Source organism: Dendrobates tinctorius, unplaced genomic scaffold (genome assembly GCF_039654945.1).
Source record: "Dendrobates tinctorius isolate UK_male_01 unplaced genomic scaffold, ASM3965494v1 ptg000126l, whole genome shotgun sequence".
NCBI lineage: Eukaryota > Metazoa > Chordata > Amphibia > Anura > Dendrobatidae > Dendrobates > Dendrobates tinctorius.
Window position 1 is genome coordinate 28,509,842 of NW_027361794.1, and position 15,993 is coordinate 28,525,834.

The 15,993-nt window shown below is 45.0% G+C and overlaps 1 protein-coding gene across 1 annotated transcript; it reads left to right on the forward strand.

Annotated features, from left to right (window-relative positions):
• Positions 1–545: 545 nt before the first annotated feature.
• Positions 546–13,431, forward strand: LOC141047153 (uncharacterized). The gene is made up of 6 exons (XM_073542111.1): positions 546–560; positions 5,400–5,579; positions 5,663–5,786; positions 6,799–6,896; positions 8,863–8,953; positions 11,706–13,431. Exons 1-6 carry the CDS (start codon positions 546–548, stop codon positions 13,226–13,228), a joined length of 2,031 nt encoding a protein of 676 aa, XP_073398212.1. The 3' UTR covers positions 13,229–13,431.
• The last annotated feature ends 2,562 nt before the right edge of the window (positions 13,432–15,993 follow it).

Sequence of the window (15,993 nt, forward strand, 5' to 3'; positions counted from 1 at the left end):
ATGGTCTAAAATTCCAGCAGAGCATTGTAAGAAACTCATTGATGGTTACCAGAAGCGGTTGGTCGCAGTTATTTTGGCTAAAGGTTGTGCAACCAAGTATTAGGCTGAGGGTGCCAATACTTTTGTCTGGCCCATTTTTGGAGTTTTGTGTGAAATGATCAATGTTTTGCTTTTTGCTTCATTCTCTTTTGTGTTTTTTCATTTAAGACAAATTAAATGAAGATAATACCAAAGAATTTGTGTTTGCAATCATTTTCAGGAAGAAACTGAGTATTATCTGACAGAATTGCAGGGGTGTCAATATTTTTGGCCACAACTGTAGATGTGTGGTGAGAACTTTGAACCCCCATGGGCTTCACAGAAGTTTATAACGTACAGTCGTACAATTAAAAAATGAAATTTTTTCCTCAAAAATGATCTTTTCACCCTCAATTCTTATTTTTCCAACCATCATCCACAGAGCCAGAGGGGATTTAGCAGAGTAGTTTGGGGGACATGTAGGACTTGTTATTTATCACTTTTTATTCTGCTGTTTGTGAGGTAGGATGTACAAAAAGATGGTAATTCTGCTAATGTTTTCTATTATGTGATTGTACGGCACCTTCACACGACCTGTCATGTTTTTCACAGATGCCACGTGTCCCCTATTTGACCTATGGTGCTGCTCTCATGTCCATGTTTTCCCAGCAGCACAGATGACAAAGGGCCAATACAAGTCTATGAGTCCGTGTAAACGTGCCGTCTGTGTGCTGTACATGTGTCGTCCGTGTGCTGTAAATGTGCCGTACGTGTGCTGTACATGAGCCGTCCGTGTGCTGTAGATGTGCCATTCGTGTTTAACACGGAAATTATATGAGAAGCTTTGTAATTCCATTATCCATATGGATGACCAAGATCAGAGTCTCATTATCCCTAGTAGAGAAGCTCCAGAGACAAAGACCCCGTCTGGTCCTAACACGCTGGGGGCCCGGAGTATCCAGCCACGGGGCCCGGATTCTCTCATTTGTGGCCCCAGCATTTCTTGTAGAATAAATCCCTTTCTCACACAGTCCTGTAGTAATGACTTTGTTCTCAAGTTTTGTAGGAGGGTTCGTCTGACTCCATCTTATGTTATCGGTATAAGTGCGAGAGACCAACGACCGCAGTTTTACCGTGTGTGTCCGGGTTCAGTTCTACAGTGTGAGAGATGCAGGGTCTGTGACCGAAGCTGGGGATATACAGGTGTAAACAGTGTACACTGTGGGGTCTGCTACCGAAGCTGGGGGTATACGGGTGTATACAGCGTACACAGGTGTCTGCGTCCAAAGCTGGGGGTATACAGGTGTATACAGCATACACAGAGGGGTCTATGACCGAAGCTGGGGGTTTACAGGTGTATACAGTGTACACCGGGGTTTGCAACCAAAGCTAGGGGTCTACATGTGTATACAGTGTACACAGGAGTCTGCGACTGAAGCTGGGGATATACGGGTGTGTACAGCCTACACACAGGGGTCTGTGACCGAAGCTGGGGGTATATGGGTGTATACAGTGTACACAGGGGTCTGCGACAGAAGCTGTGGGTATACGTGTGTATACAGTGTACACAGGGGTCTGCGACCGAAGCTGGGGGCATACAGATGTATACAGCATACACACAGGGGTCTGCAACCAAACCTGGGGGTATATGGTTGTATACAGCATACTGTTATGATTGGGTCACCGAGGAGGAGAGCAAGCCCAAGCTAAGCCACAGAAAACCAGAGAAGTTGGTAACTAGACAGATTGCAGACCTCTGATCCTATCCACACAACTATCAGTAGCCGTGGAGGGTGCCTGCGATGATCCTAGACGCCTTGGCACAGCCGGAGAGCTAACTAAGCCTAAAGGAAGAAAGGGGAAATCTAAACTGCCCCGAAGTAGACCCCAAAGGAAGATAGCCCCCAAACATATTGTCAGTGAGACAAGATGAAAACGCAAACGTAGGCAGGAAAATAGACTGACCAAATGATGGGGCCCACACTAACTAGACAGGAGAGGAAAGGAAAGACACTGTCTGCAATCACGCAAAAAACCCTGCCAAAAAGTCCAACACGTCTGATGCAAAAAATACTGAAGTTGCATGACTTCACCCACTATATCAGCACTCTGGTATATTCTGAAAGCAGAGCAAAAAGAGGCCAATCTAATAAGGGATGAAAACAAACTGGCACAAGCAGTAACATATGGATGGAGATTCAGCACAGCCCCAGCCGGAGCTGGCTGACCCGCACAAAACTGAAATAGACAAAACCAGATCAAATGTGAACAGAATAGCAAAAGAACACTTAGCTGAACATGCAGGGACTGAGCTGGAAACTAAGACCTCAGGAGGCAGGAAAAAATCACCAGCAGGGATAGAGGGAGTTGGCTGTCTTAAATTCAGTCTGAAACCCCAGATCTCCAATCGTCGTCCTCATTATCAGGTGGCAAGCCTCTGTTAATCAGATCAGCTCCATTACCTCCAGTAACCACCAGAGGGAGCCCAGAAAGAGAACTCACAACCCCTCTGTCAATTTGACCAGCTCCACTATGTTCAGTAGTAACCAGAGGTAGGCCAGAAAGCGAATTCACAACAGCTTACACACAGGGGTCTGGAACCGAACCTGGGGGTATGCGGGTGTATACAGAGTACACAGAGGGGTCTGCAACTGAAGCTGGGGGAATACAGGTGTATACAGCATACACAGAAGGGTCTCCAACTGAAGCTGGGGATATACGGGTGTATACAGCGTACACAGGGGGGTCCTCAACCAAAGCTGGGGTATTTGGGTGTATACAGCATACACAGAGGGGTCTGTGACCAAAGCTTGGGGTATACGGGTGTATACAGCATACACAGATGGGTCTGTGACTGAAGATGGGGTATACAGAGTACACAGATGGGTCGGCACAAATGCGGCTCCGCTCCAAACACCCTGTACACAGGGCTCCGCTCCGTACACTTCGTACAGATGAGGCTCCGCTCTGTACATCTCACACACATGCGGCTCCGCACCGTACACCTCCTACACACGCGGCTCCGCTCCGTACACCTCGTACACACGGGTCTGCTCCATACACCCTGTATAAACAGGACTCCGCTCTGTACACCTCGTACACACGGCTCCGCTCCATACACCTTGTACGCACGGCCCTGCTCCGCACACCTCATACACACGGTTCTGCTCCGTACACCTCGTACACAAGCGATTCTGCTCTGTACACCTCATACACACAGGGCTCCGCTCCGTATACCTCGTACACACGCAGCTCCGCTCTGTACACCTCGCACACACACTTCTCCACTCCGTACACCTCATACACACTGTTCTGCTCCGTACACCTCGTACACAAGCGATTCTGCTCTGTACACCTCGTAAACACAGGGCTCCACTCCGTACACCTCGTACACACACAGCTCCGCTCCGTACACCTCGTACACACAGGGCTCTGCTCCGTACACCTCGTACACACACTTCTCCACTCCGTACACCTCGTACACATGTGGCTCTGCTCCGTACACCTCGTAAACACAGGGCTCCGCTCCGTACACCTCGTACACACACAGCTCTGCTCCGTACACCTCGTACAAACACGGCTCCGCTCCGTACACCTCGTACACACGCGGCTCCACTCCGTACACCTCGTACACATGCGGCTCTGCTCCGTACACGTGGCCCCACTCCGTACACCTCGTACACGTGGCTCCGCTCTGTACACCTTGTACACACACGGCTCCGTTCCGTACACCTCATACACACACGGCTCCGCTCCGTACACCTCGTACACACACGGCTCCGCTCCGTACACCTCGTACACACACGGCTCCGCTCTGTACACCTTGTAAACACACGGCCCCGCTCTGTACACCCCGTACACACACGGCTCCGCTCCGTACACCTCGTACACATGTGGCCCCGCTCCGTACACCTCGTACACACACGGCTCCGCTCCGTACACCTTGTACACACACGGCTCCGCTCCGTACACCTTGTACACACGCGGCTCTGCTCCGTACACCTCGTACACACACGGCCCCGCTCCGTATACCCCGTACACACATGGCTCCGCTCCGTACACCTCACACACACGGCTCCGCTCCGTACACCTCGTACATACACGGCTCCGCTCCATACACCTCGTACACACGCGCCTCTGCTACATCCACCCTATAAACCCCTCCTGACTCCACACAGAAACTTCCCCTCATCCAGCACCATGACAACCAGCACAGCAGAGTCCTGCACACACTGAGGCCCCTGATCATGTGACTCCTGACTCCTCCCCTCCTGTGACCTCATCACAGGTCCTGTGCGCACAGAGCAGCTGTAGAAATCTCCGGCCTCGGGGGTCTCACCAGACTTCGCTCTTTTCTTGCAGGGGCCGCAGTGGATTTCATCCTGGATCCATAGAGCTGAATAGAGGAGCGATGTTCCTTCACTCTGATGGGAATTGATGGTGACGATTGTCCAACGTCCACGTTACCGAGGAAATCCCCCCAGGACTGCAGCCGGTAAAGACCCCGATATCCACAGGTGTCCCCTCTAATTGGGGGAAAGGGATAGAAAAGCCTCTTATCCCGAGGGGAAACCCTGTACATGGAGACATCGGCCTCAGATCTCTCCTGTCCTGTTCTTCCAGAAAAGCCTCAAACTTCTGTGTGTGACTCAGAGCTGAGATCTAACGTGAGAGAAGATTCCAGTGCGGGGAAGACGGGAAACCTTCATATAGACGGCCGGTGGGGACTCTGGCCACATCTGTCTCTAGAGCCGCAGTAGAAGATGAAGATGTCGTCCCCATCATGAAGGAGTTATTTCTCATGTCGCGTGTAATGAATATCTCCTGCAGTATTGCTAATGCCGATTCCAGTGCCGGTAATGAGACGAGAATTAGCGTTATGGAAGATGAGTCTATGAGGAACGTGTTCAGCTGCCGACTCCGAGGAGGAAACTGCTTGTTGTCTGGGGCCTAAATATATAGGTTTTATTAGTAGATGTCAGGGGAGAAAACTAAACCCTGTAAGATAATAAATCTCCTCCTATGTTTCCCTTATTATCTCCAGTAATTGTATTATTACACAGGATTCTTATGATGTTACATCGGATCATCTTCTCATTCAGGTCTCTACAATATTGGATCCTCTCAGTGAAGATCTTCTACAAAAGAGAGTTTTCCTAATTTACCCATCAAGGATGGATATGGACAGAGACAAGATGGCGGAGAGGATGTTACACCTCACCCTAGAGATCCTCTTCCGTCTCACTGGAGAGGTGAGAGATTCTGATGACGTCACATTACATCATTCTTATCTATGGGAATAACAGATGGACAGAACTGGAGAGGTGAGGACTCTGGGAATGTCTGTAGTGAGATTTATTAATGTGTCTCTCCATAACCAGGATTACACCGTGGTGAAGAAGACCTCTAGTGATCGCTGTCAGGACCCTGTGTCTGAGGGATGGGGAAGACCCCTGAGCCCAATCACGGGGCCTCCACCTCACCCCCTGATCCATGAGGACATGAATGACCAGAAGGTCTTAGAACTCATCCACAAGATGATTGAGCTGCTGACTGGAGAGGTGACACTGCTGGGAATGCTGGGACATTATACAGTAACGCTATGAAGAGATCGGGGGGATGATGGTATCATTGTATGTGTCAGGTTCCTATAAGGTGTCAGGATGTCGCTGTCTATTTCTCCATGGAGGAGTGGGAGTATTTAGAAGGACACAGAGATCTGTACAAGAATGTCATAATGGAGGTTCCCCAGCCCCTCACATCTCCAGGTAATAGGACTAAGACTGGGTTCACACGTAGCGGAACTCTCGCGGAAATTCCCGCGAAAATTTCGGAATTCCATTCCGCGGGAAAATTGCATTTTAAATTCTCGCGATTTTCCCACGGAAAAACTAGCATTTTGCAAGCGTAATTAGCTTGCAGAATTGCTAGCGTTATCCAAGTGATCTGGAGCATCGCTTGGAGAACTGATTGACAGGTTGGTCACACACATCAAACATAGAGTTTGACGAGTGTGACCAACTTTTTACTATTGAGGCCACCTATGCGGCATCAATAGTAAAAGATGGAATGTAAAAAATAGTAATAAAAAAAAAAATATTGTTATTCTCACCTTCCGATGTCCTGCGCAGCCTTCTCGCCTCTCTCCACGCTCCCGGTCCCAGTAATCCTTTGCGACAATTACCGCGATGACGTCTGTTCTCGTGGGATCGCGACGTCTCGCGGTCCTTTGCGATGACGTCACGCAAATGACCGCGAGACTTCGCGATCCCGCGAGAACGGACATCATCGCTCGCAAAGGCTTACTGGGACCGGGAGCGTGGAGAGAGGCGGGAAGGCTGCGCGGGATGTCGGAAGGTGAGAATAACAATATTTTTTATTTTAAATTCTATTTTTTACAGTGATGTGGTGCCCAAAGCCCGGAGGACAGTCTCCTCTCCTCCGGACCGTGGGTACCATCCGCAAATGTTCATTTCGCATGGTGTGCACAGCCACATGCAGAAAGTAAGCAGAACAATGCATCCCTATGGGTGCGGGATCGCCGCGATTCCGCGAAATTAATGAGCATGCTGCGTTTTTTACCGTGAAGCGATTCCGCCGCGGTGAAAACCACAGCATTGCGGAATGCATGGGATGCTTATTTTTCGCGGCAAAATCGCGCGGTTAAAACCGCTGCGGAAACGCGAAAAAAAGCCACATGTGAACTCAGCCTAAATACACACGGCCTATAGTTATCTGTATGTAGAGAATGAATTCAGTCCCTGCATGTGTTTCCTCCAGATCTATCCAGTAAGAGGACAACACCAGAGAGATGTCCCCGTCCTCTTCTTCCACAGGACTGTAACCAAGAAGATCCCAATGTCCCTCAGGATCATCAGGTAGGTGGAGATAAGGTGTCAGGAGATCCCCCCCTATGATGTGTAGACGGCTGTGAAGGTCTTGTGCTCAGTCTTGTTTTATCTCACCATCCTGGTAGCTCTTCTCTGAACTTGATCTCGCTTTTCAATGCTTTTTTAAAATGTGGTGCCCAGAACTGGACACAGTGTTTCAGAAGAGATCTGACCAAGAAGGAGTAGACGAGAATAATTATTTGACGTGATTTAGACTCTATACTTCTCTAAATACGTCACAGAACTTATGTTGGCAGCGGATTACTCATGATTCTCTCCAAGAGTGTGACAACAGAACTTGTTTATTCGAGAACAATCAGGAACAATATATGATCAGCTTAATAGATCAGGAATAAATCATTTCTGTGTCTCTATCTATGCAGCATCTACAGAAGGTTGCTTCTCTCATACACAGACAGGAAAACAAGAAATACAATCACATGCTTTCCCTGTGTGAGCCTCTGGGAGGTTTTTTTTAACTTTTAAAACATCATACAAAACTGTCAACTAAACACTCATACACCCCACTCAACAACGACTTACCCTGTTAGTCCCATTGCGGTTCTGAAGTCCACAAACTTGGCTCTTGATAATGGCTTTGTCATACCATCAGCTATCATCTTGTCAGACTCGCAATAAACAAACTCGAGTAAACCACGTTCTACTAAGTCACGTAAGTGGTGATGTTTTACATCAATGTGCTTAGTCCTTGCACTAATCTTACTGCTGGCAAGGTAACTGTTGGTTGAGCTAATGGCTTGCCAAAATCTTCCAAAAGTTGTTTCAACCAAATTATTTCTTGACTTGCATAAGCAGCAGACATATATTCTGCTTCTGTAGAAGATAATGCGACTGGCACTTGTTTTCTGTTGGACCAAGAAATTAAATTTTCTCCTAATTAGAACAAGTAACCACTTGTTGATTTCCGATCGCTTGAATCTCCAGCCCAATCTGCATCCACATAACCTCTGAGAGTGAGATCTCCTGATGCAGAAATCCTAAGATTTAGCCTTAGAGTTTCTCAAAGAATTCTCCTAATTGCATTCCACTCTCTTTGGCGTGGCTTGCTTACACGACGACAGTCTGTGGTTGTGATATCCGAACGAGTTGCGGTTGCTATGTACAGAAGCGCCCCCACTGCTTGTCTTTAACTCTCATTGCTGGGTAGCAGATCTCCTTCTAACTTTAAGTAGGATGGATCCATTGGTGTTGACGCACCTTTGCTTTCTGACATTCCAAACTGGTTTAGGATTGCGGAAATTTTAGAACTTTTGTCAAGAAGAAAACTCCCATCTTCATCTCTATGGATTTGGATTCCCAAATAATACGTCATATTTCTAAGGTCCTTAGTCTCAAAAGTGCTGGTTGAGAATTTCTCCTAGCTTTGCAATTTCTTTTTCATCTTGATGAGACATGATTACATCGTCTACATATAGGAGAACATACATCCACTCCTTCGCCGCTACATTTTTCGTGTACAAACATGGATCAGCTTGAGATCTCTTAAATCCTTCATCCCTCAAATCCTTGTTCATTTTCGAGTTCCAAGCTCTTGCCGACTGCTTAAGTCCATAGAGAGATTTTTGCATTTTACAAACAAGGTGCTCTTAAACATAATAACATAGTTAGCAAGGCCGAAAAAAGCCATGTGTCCATCCAGTTCAGCCTATATTCCGTCAGAATAAATCCCCAGATCTATGTCCTTCTACATCCAGCAGGTAAACAGGAAATACAGTCACATGCTCTTCCCGTGTGAGCCTCTGGGAGTTTTTTTTTTAAACTTTATAGACAGCATACAAATCTAGAAACAAAACACTCATTGACAGGAATGGAGTTGTTGCACTAAACATATTTCAACAACTTGTGTAATGAGAACGGTGGAGATGGTAGGATTAGAGCTGATCATAGATGGGACTTCTCCATCTGTCGGTGACTTTTACAATATTTGTTTCAGGGTGAAGATCTGACCCATATTAATACTACAGAGACATATGTGAGGGGTGATGAGCGGTGTAAAGAGGAGATTCCCACATATGACTACCCAGGTGAGTAGTAACCACTGAATGCAGAGAAGTCACAGATTCCTCTCAGTCACCGGCTGTGGCTGTTTTATCGGTGGTGTAGTCCGGCCGTATTACCATGGTCACCATTTTGCCTCTAGACCACAACATTCTCCTCCACCCAAAACTGTTCAAATGACTTTGGGCATTGAAAGCCCTTTTCTATAGAACTTAGAACCTGGAGGATCCATCCACCTCAAAATGCTGACCGTTACCTGCCCAGTTCTGTAACTATAAAGCCAAATGACAGCGTACGTAGAATGTGCTGACAAGATAGAAAATCACTTGAAGAAAAATATTATGATGGGCCTCTAAGAGAAAGCGGAGGGTAATGATGCTGTTGTCTTCCTAGAATCCGAAGATCTAATTTCAGAGCTGAAATCTCATCTCCCGAGATCTTGATACCGAGATCTCCATCTGCGCATGCGTCGCCCCCAGGCTGCCATGTTCACGGAGTCTTCCGCACAGGAGGAAACCACGGATATGCGGGGGGCTCTGGCCTTTCACAAAATGTCAGCAGAGCCCCCAGCAGCGGCGGACACACCAGGCAGCAGCAGCGGACACCCTGGGCAGCAGTGCCAGGCACTCCAGCAGCACCAAACTCTCTCAGTGGCGCACTACTCATCGGACACCCCCTCATCCCACCCTGTGGCCTGCAGCATCACCCCACTCCTGCCTCCTCCAGCAGCAACTATGGGACCCCACTTCACCACAGCAATAAGACGCATGGATTATAAGAAGCACCACCGTGTTATTAAAAATAATTTTTCCTATTTTTCTCCTCACAATTTGGGGTGTGTCTTATAATTCGGAGCGTCTTATAATCCAAAAAATACGGTAACATGTTTTTTTATTCTAGTTCTTTTTGTACAGGTTCATTTTGTATGGTAGTCTGATGATGGTGGGATCGGCCTGCCTCACTTATGTGAGTCTGCAACTACCTGGTAGCCTTTAAAATAAGGTCTCCATTACCTCTGCCAAATGCCTGAGATCTAAATTTAAGACACATCAGCTCTGCACTATTATAAGAAGTTATCCGTAAATGTCTAATATTTCTTGAAACTCATCTGACAGAAAATATTGGCCCTTACGATGGTTTAGATTGCCAAGAGCCACCGAGCCCCATACTCTAATTACCCAGAGAGTGTTCACCAGGATAATAGGAAACAAATGGACCTTACAAATGATTTCCCAATGTCTCTTGAATCCAACAATCCACCAGATATGTTTGTACACTACTCTCTGGGCACATGGTAGGGTAAGAAAGGAAGGAGCGCCATTTAGCTATTCGTACCCAGATCTTGATGGAATACTTTGCAGACACAATGTATTGGGAGCACTGTTAGTGATCACCTGGCAGATGAAAAGATGGCCACCACGAGAAGGCTTGGCTCTATCTACTCTATTTTCCAGATCCCAGTGATTGCCTTGCTCATCATCCTTTAACCCCTCTTCATGGATCTGGACTTACACAGAGACCCCTAGGCTTGGGCCAAGGTGTTACCTGCTATTCTGTGGGGTGAGATGGCAAGAAGAATAGTCAGGTAGTTGGTCATAACCAGGAGGGCAGAGAAAGTACAAAATCAGAAGACACAAGTGTAGTCAGTAAGCGGGCTGGGATTACACCAGGAAACAAATACACCAGCTGAGCACAGAGGACTGAACCAGAGGAGAACAAGGCTGTATCTGGCAGATTCCGGGAATATGCTTCAAGCTTTAGTAGGGTTTGGTGCTTTCTAATTGGCTTAAGCAGGTAGCAGATTGCTACCAGATTGCTGGACAGCACACAAACCCATACTGCCAGGCTGGATGAAACTACTGGTCTCAGGCACCCTAATCTTATTGGCTGGACAGAGCCAGCGCCGCCCAGAACTTCTGGTTTCGACGTCTCTTCTATTACCAGCAACGCCTGCACAATAAATAAGGCGCTGCTTGGTGATGGAATCAAACATCGCAGGAGCAGATTCCAGTGGAGAGGGGACACACCATCTGCAGATGCCCTAATATAGCAAAATTACAGGGAACTGAAGCAGTAGAAATCCCCATAAAGTGGCTCCATTATGGAAATTATAACCCTCAGTGAATTATTCTATGGGAGTAGTGACACTTTACGGAAATTAGCTCGCACTGGATGTTGCAACATGAAAATTGCACATTTGCCATTTTATTATCCAACACATAATGCCCGGATTGTGCTCCAGGAAACACACACCGTAAATTCAGTGGGTTCTTCTCACTATAGTAATGCCAAATATACGGATGCTAAATATGGTTTGGGCGCACTACAAGGCTCAGAAGAGAGTGGATATTTGACTTTGGGAGAGCGGATATTGCTGGATTGGTTTATGGAAGCCATGTTGCTTTTCAAGAGCTTTTGAGCCACAAATATTGTGGAAACCTTTTGGTTTTCCTCTGACAGATGATGGACCTTAGTGGTGTCTTGTGTTTCCGTGAGATGAGTAGATGTGTTATTGGTATAATTTTTGCCTATATAATATTGTTTTTTGGCTTTTTATTCCATGTTTGGGAGGCAGAATGAACAAACCACTGAACACCATGATGCACTGGTCATGCTATGAGGCTTTCGATTAGACTGTGAACTGTCATTGTCTTGGAGAATAATTCAATATTTATAAAAAGCTTCTATTTTTTATGGACAGCTTAAGTAGAAATGTTCAAAAGTATAAAATGTGAAGATATTTTATTCAAAATTATTAATTGGTTTTATTTTTAGCAGATGACTGTACCAGGAGATCAGAGGGAACGCTGACATCTTCAATTTTTATATCTGATGATCTTGAGATCTCACAGGACCCAATTGAAGTTAATGACATTACTCCAGATATACCATCATCCCTTCATAGCAAAGATCTGTCATCTGATCCTATGAAACAGGTCCCATCTTTTGGTTCATTACCAACTACTAAGGAAAATCAAAGTCACAATATAGGCATTAAAAAATTAATTGATTCTAAAGGAAAGGAGACATTTTCATACTCAGAATATGGAAATAGTTTTCTTGAAAAGACTGTTCTTAAACATGAAAAAATTCATATAGCAGAGAATAGATTTTCCTGTTCAGAATGTGGGAAATATTTTACTCAGAATTCACATCTTGTTACACATGAGAGAATTCACACAGCAATGAAGCCATATTCATGCTCAGAATGTGGGAAATGTTTTACTCAGAATTCACATCTTGTTACACATGAGAGAATTCACACAGCAATGAAGCCATATTCATGTTCAGAATGTGGGAAATGTTTTAGCCAGAAATCAGATTTGGTTAAGCACCATAGAACTCACACTGGGGAGAAGCCTTTTTCCTGTTCACAATGTGGGAAATGTTTTAGCAAAAAATCAAATTGTGTTAAGCACCAGAGAACTCACAGAGGGGAGAAGCCTTTTTCCTGTTCAGAATGTGGGAAATGTTTTAGCAATAAATCAGATTGTGTTAAGCACCAGAGAATCCACACAGGGGAGAAGCTTTTTTCCTGTTCAGAATGTGGGAAATGTTTTATGAAGAAATCAGATTTGGTTAAGCACCAACGAACTCACACAGGGGAGAACCCTTTTTCCTGTTCAGAATGTGGGAAATGTTTTAACTGGAAATCACAATTGGTTTATCACCATAGAACTCACACGGGGGAGAAGCCTTTTTCCTGTTCAGAATGTGGGAAAAGTTTTAACTGGAAATCAGATTTGTTTAAGCACCAAAGAACTCACACGGGGGAGAAGCCTTTTTCCTGTTCAGAATGTGGGAACTGTTTTGCACATAAATCACATTTTGTTACTCACCATAGAACTCACACAGGGGAGAAGCCTTTTTCCTGTTCAGAATGTGGGAAATGTTTTACAAAGAAGTCAGATTTGGTTAGGCACCAAAAAATTCATACAGGGGAGAAGCCTTTTTCCTGTTCAGAATGTGGGAAATGCTTTGCAGATAAATCACATTTCGTTACTCACCATAAAACTCACACAGGGGAGAAGCCTTTTTCCTGTTCAGAATGTGGGAAATGTTTTACAAAGAAATCAGATATGGTTAAGCACCAAACAACTCACACAGGGGAGAAGCCTTTTTCCTGTTCAGAATGTGGGAAATGTTTTACCCAGAAATCATATTTGATTAAGCACCTAAGAACTCACACAGGGGAGAAGCCTTTTTCCTGTTCAGAATGTGGGAAATGTTTTGTGAGGAAATCATCTCTTCTTAGTCACCAAAAAACTCACACAGGGGAGAAACCTTTTTCATGTCCTTAATGTGGGAAATGTTTTCTATCTAAATCAACTCTTAATAAACGTCAGGGAAGTCATACGGGGAGAAGCTTTTTTCATGTTCAAAATGTTGGAAATATTTTAACTCAAAATTGTATCTTCTTAAATGTGTTGACCACTACTCGGACAACCCCTTGTCATTACTCATGTTTGGCAATGTTAAAATAAAAACACTCATTGTGCGAGAATGATCAGTACTAAATATATTGAACAGCCATGTCAGACTGAGCTGCCATGTTAGAAAAACTTTTGCCAACTAAACATTGCAGCTAATGAGATGACCTTATGGGAGCTCTAGCCAGAATTTAGACATAAAATGACATCAGAGCCATTAGCAGTAGAGTTGAGCAAAACAGGTCGACCAGATTCATAAGTCGCCGACTTATGCAAAAGTTGGCCATGCGGTCGTCAACCCAAGCGCCAAAGTCGGTTTTCCCAGAATGCCAGCATGTGACTTTTTTCAGCCAATGAGCAAGGACGTAAACTGTGGGCAATGAGATGACATGTGCAGCATCCGGGGGGAGAGAGAGAGATTTCACCGCCTCTAGGGTTAAAATTCATGCCGGCGAAAATCTTCCGGGCATGCGCACTTTAAAAAAGCGGTTCGGCATGTAGGTGTGTTTACTGTCCTCCACTCACTGCTGACTTTTATTCCCCATTGAGTTGCATTGGGTTTCGTGTTTCACGATAGTCGGCCAATTTAGTTCGACTCGACTTTTGAGAATGTCGGGTTTCATGAAACCTGACTCGACCCTAAAAAAGGCAAAGTCGCTCATCCCTAATTATCAGGTATGGTTGGCATACACAAAGGTTAATAGGAGTAGCTGCAGGGCATTGTGAGAGTAAATAATGGTGTCACATGGTAGTAAGTAGTGTCTGTGATGAGGACAATACAGTAGTCAATATTTGAAGAGTTATGTGAGTAATGACATTAGATAAAAAGGACATGGGGATTTATGGACTGTAATGGAGTTTGGTGAAATACTCCTAAATATTGTCATTTTGTATTATCACTTTCTTTAGTATTCTAGAATACATGTCTTTCCCTGCAGTATGAGGTTATCATGTATACACCTTTTACCGCTCTATGTACTTCGTTTGTCTAACCATATATATAAAAAGCCCAAATGAGGTCCTCCATATATTCAGAAGTAGAAATCAACAACACGGCCTACAAACGTTACTCCCATAAACAACATTTCAGTATGAAATAAATATTTATTTCAACAAAACACATAAAAAAATGTAAAGACAAGAGATTATGTAGAGAGAAATCATCAGGTATGTATATAAAACATATCTAAATCTGTCCCAAAATATAGTTTAGAAAAATCCTTTACATACAGTATATACAGTATATATATATATACTGTATATAAGTTGAAAGACCATATGGAAGAAGTATAACAATTACAGGGCCTCACGAAAGTATTCAGCTCCCTGGAACTTTTCAACCTTTTCCCACATATCATGCTTCAAACATAAAGATACCAAATGTAAATTTTTGGTGAAGAATCAACAACAAGTAGGAGACAATTGTGAAGTTGAACGAAATTTACTAAAAAGTGAGACATACAATATTATTTGGCCCCTTTACTTTCAGTGCAGCAAACTCACTCCAGAAGTTCATTGAGGATCTCTGAATGATCCAATGTTGTCCCAAATGACTAATGATGATAAATATAATCCACCTGTGTGTAATCCAGTCTCCGTATAAATGCACCTGCTCTGTGATAGTCTCAGGGTTCTGTTTGAAGCACAGAGAGCATCATGAAGACCAAGGAACATAACAGGCAGGTCTGTGATACTGTTGTGGAGAAGTTTAAAGCCGGATTTGGATACAAAATGATTTCCAAAACTTTAAAGGGAACCTGTCACCTCCCAGGCATTTTTAAGTAAAAGAGCCACCTTGTGCAGCACTAATGCTGCATTCTGTCAAGGTGGCGCTTTTATTTAGCGTCCCTTCCACCGCCGAAATAATCGTTTTTAAAATTGGTCAGACATACCTGATATTTGACAGGGGAGCAGGTCTTTCCCCCCTGGACACAGACGCCTCACATACGTCAGTCATGTCCAGCTTTTGAATTTGGCGCAGCCTCCTCAGCATTCATTTCTTTTTTTCAAGCCTACGCTGTAATATTCTTTCAGTGGTGCAGCAGGACCTGTGATGACATCAGCACCATGTGACCAGTAGGAGCGGAGCTCACCAGAGCAGTGGTGCAGCAGGACCTGTGATGACATCAGCACCATGTGACCAGTAGGGGCGGAGCTCACCAGAGCAGTGGTGCAGCAGGACCTGTGATGACGTCAGCCCCATGTGACCAATAGGGGCGGAGCTCAGCAAAGCAGTGGTGCAGCAGGACCTGTGATGATGTCAGCACCATGTGACCTGTAGGGGCAGAGCTGAGCAGGGCAGCAGTGCAGCAAGATGTGTGGTGACGTCAGAATACGCTGAGGAGTTGGCGCCAAATTCAAAAGCATGACATGACTGACTTATGTGAGGCAAAAAAGCAGCCGACTGCACAGCAGGGACTAAGTGGATGCAAGCTCAAAGTTCATGAACCCAGATGAATAAGAAGGCCACAATATGGCCAAAACATTGTATTTTATACTGGCAGAATAAACCTTTGATACGGCTATCACCTGGATTGGATGCTGTTCCTTTTTTCTCTTATGACTTATGTGAGGCGTCTGTGTCCAGAGGGGAAAGACCTGCCCCTCTGTCAAATATCAGGTATGTCTGACCAATT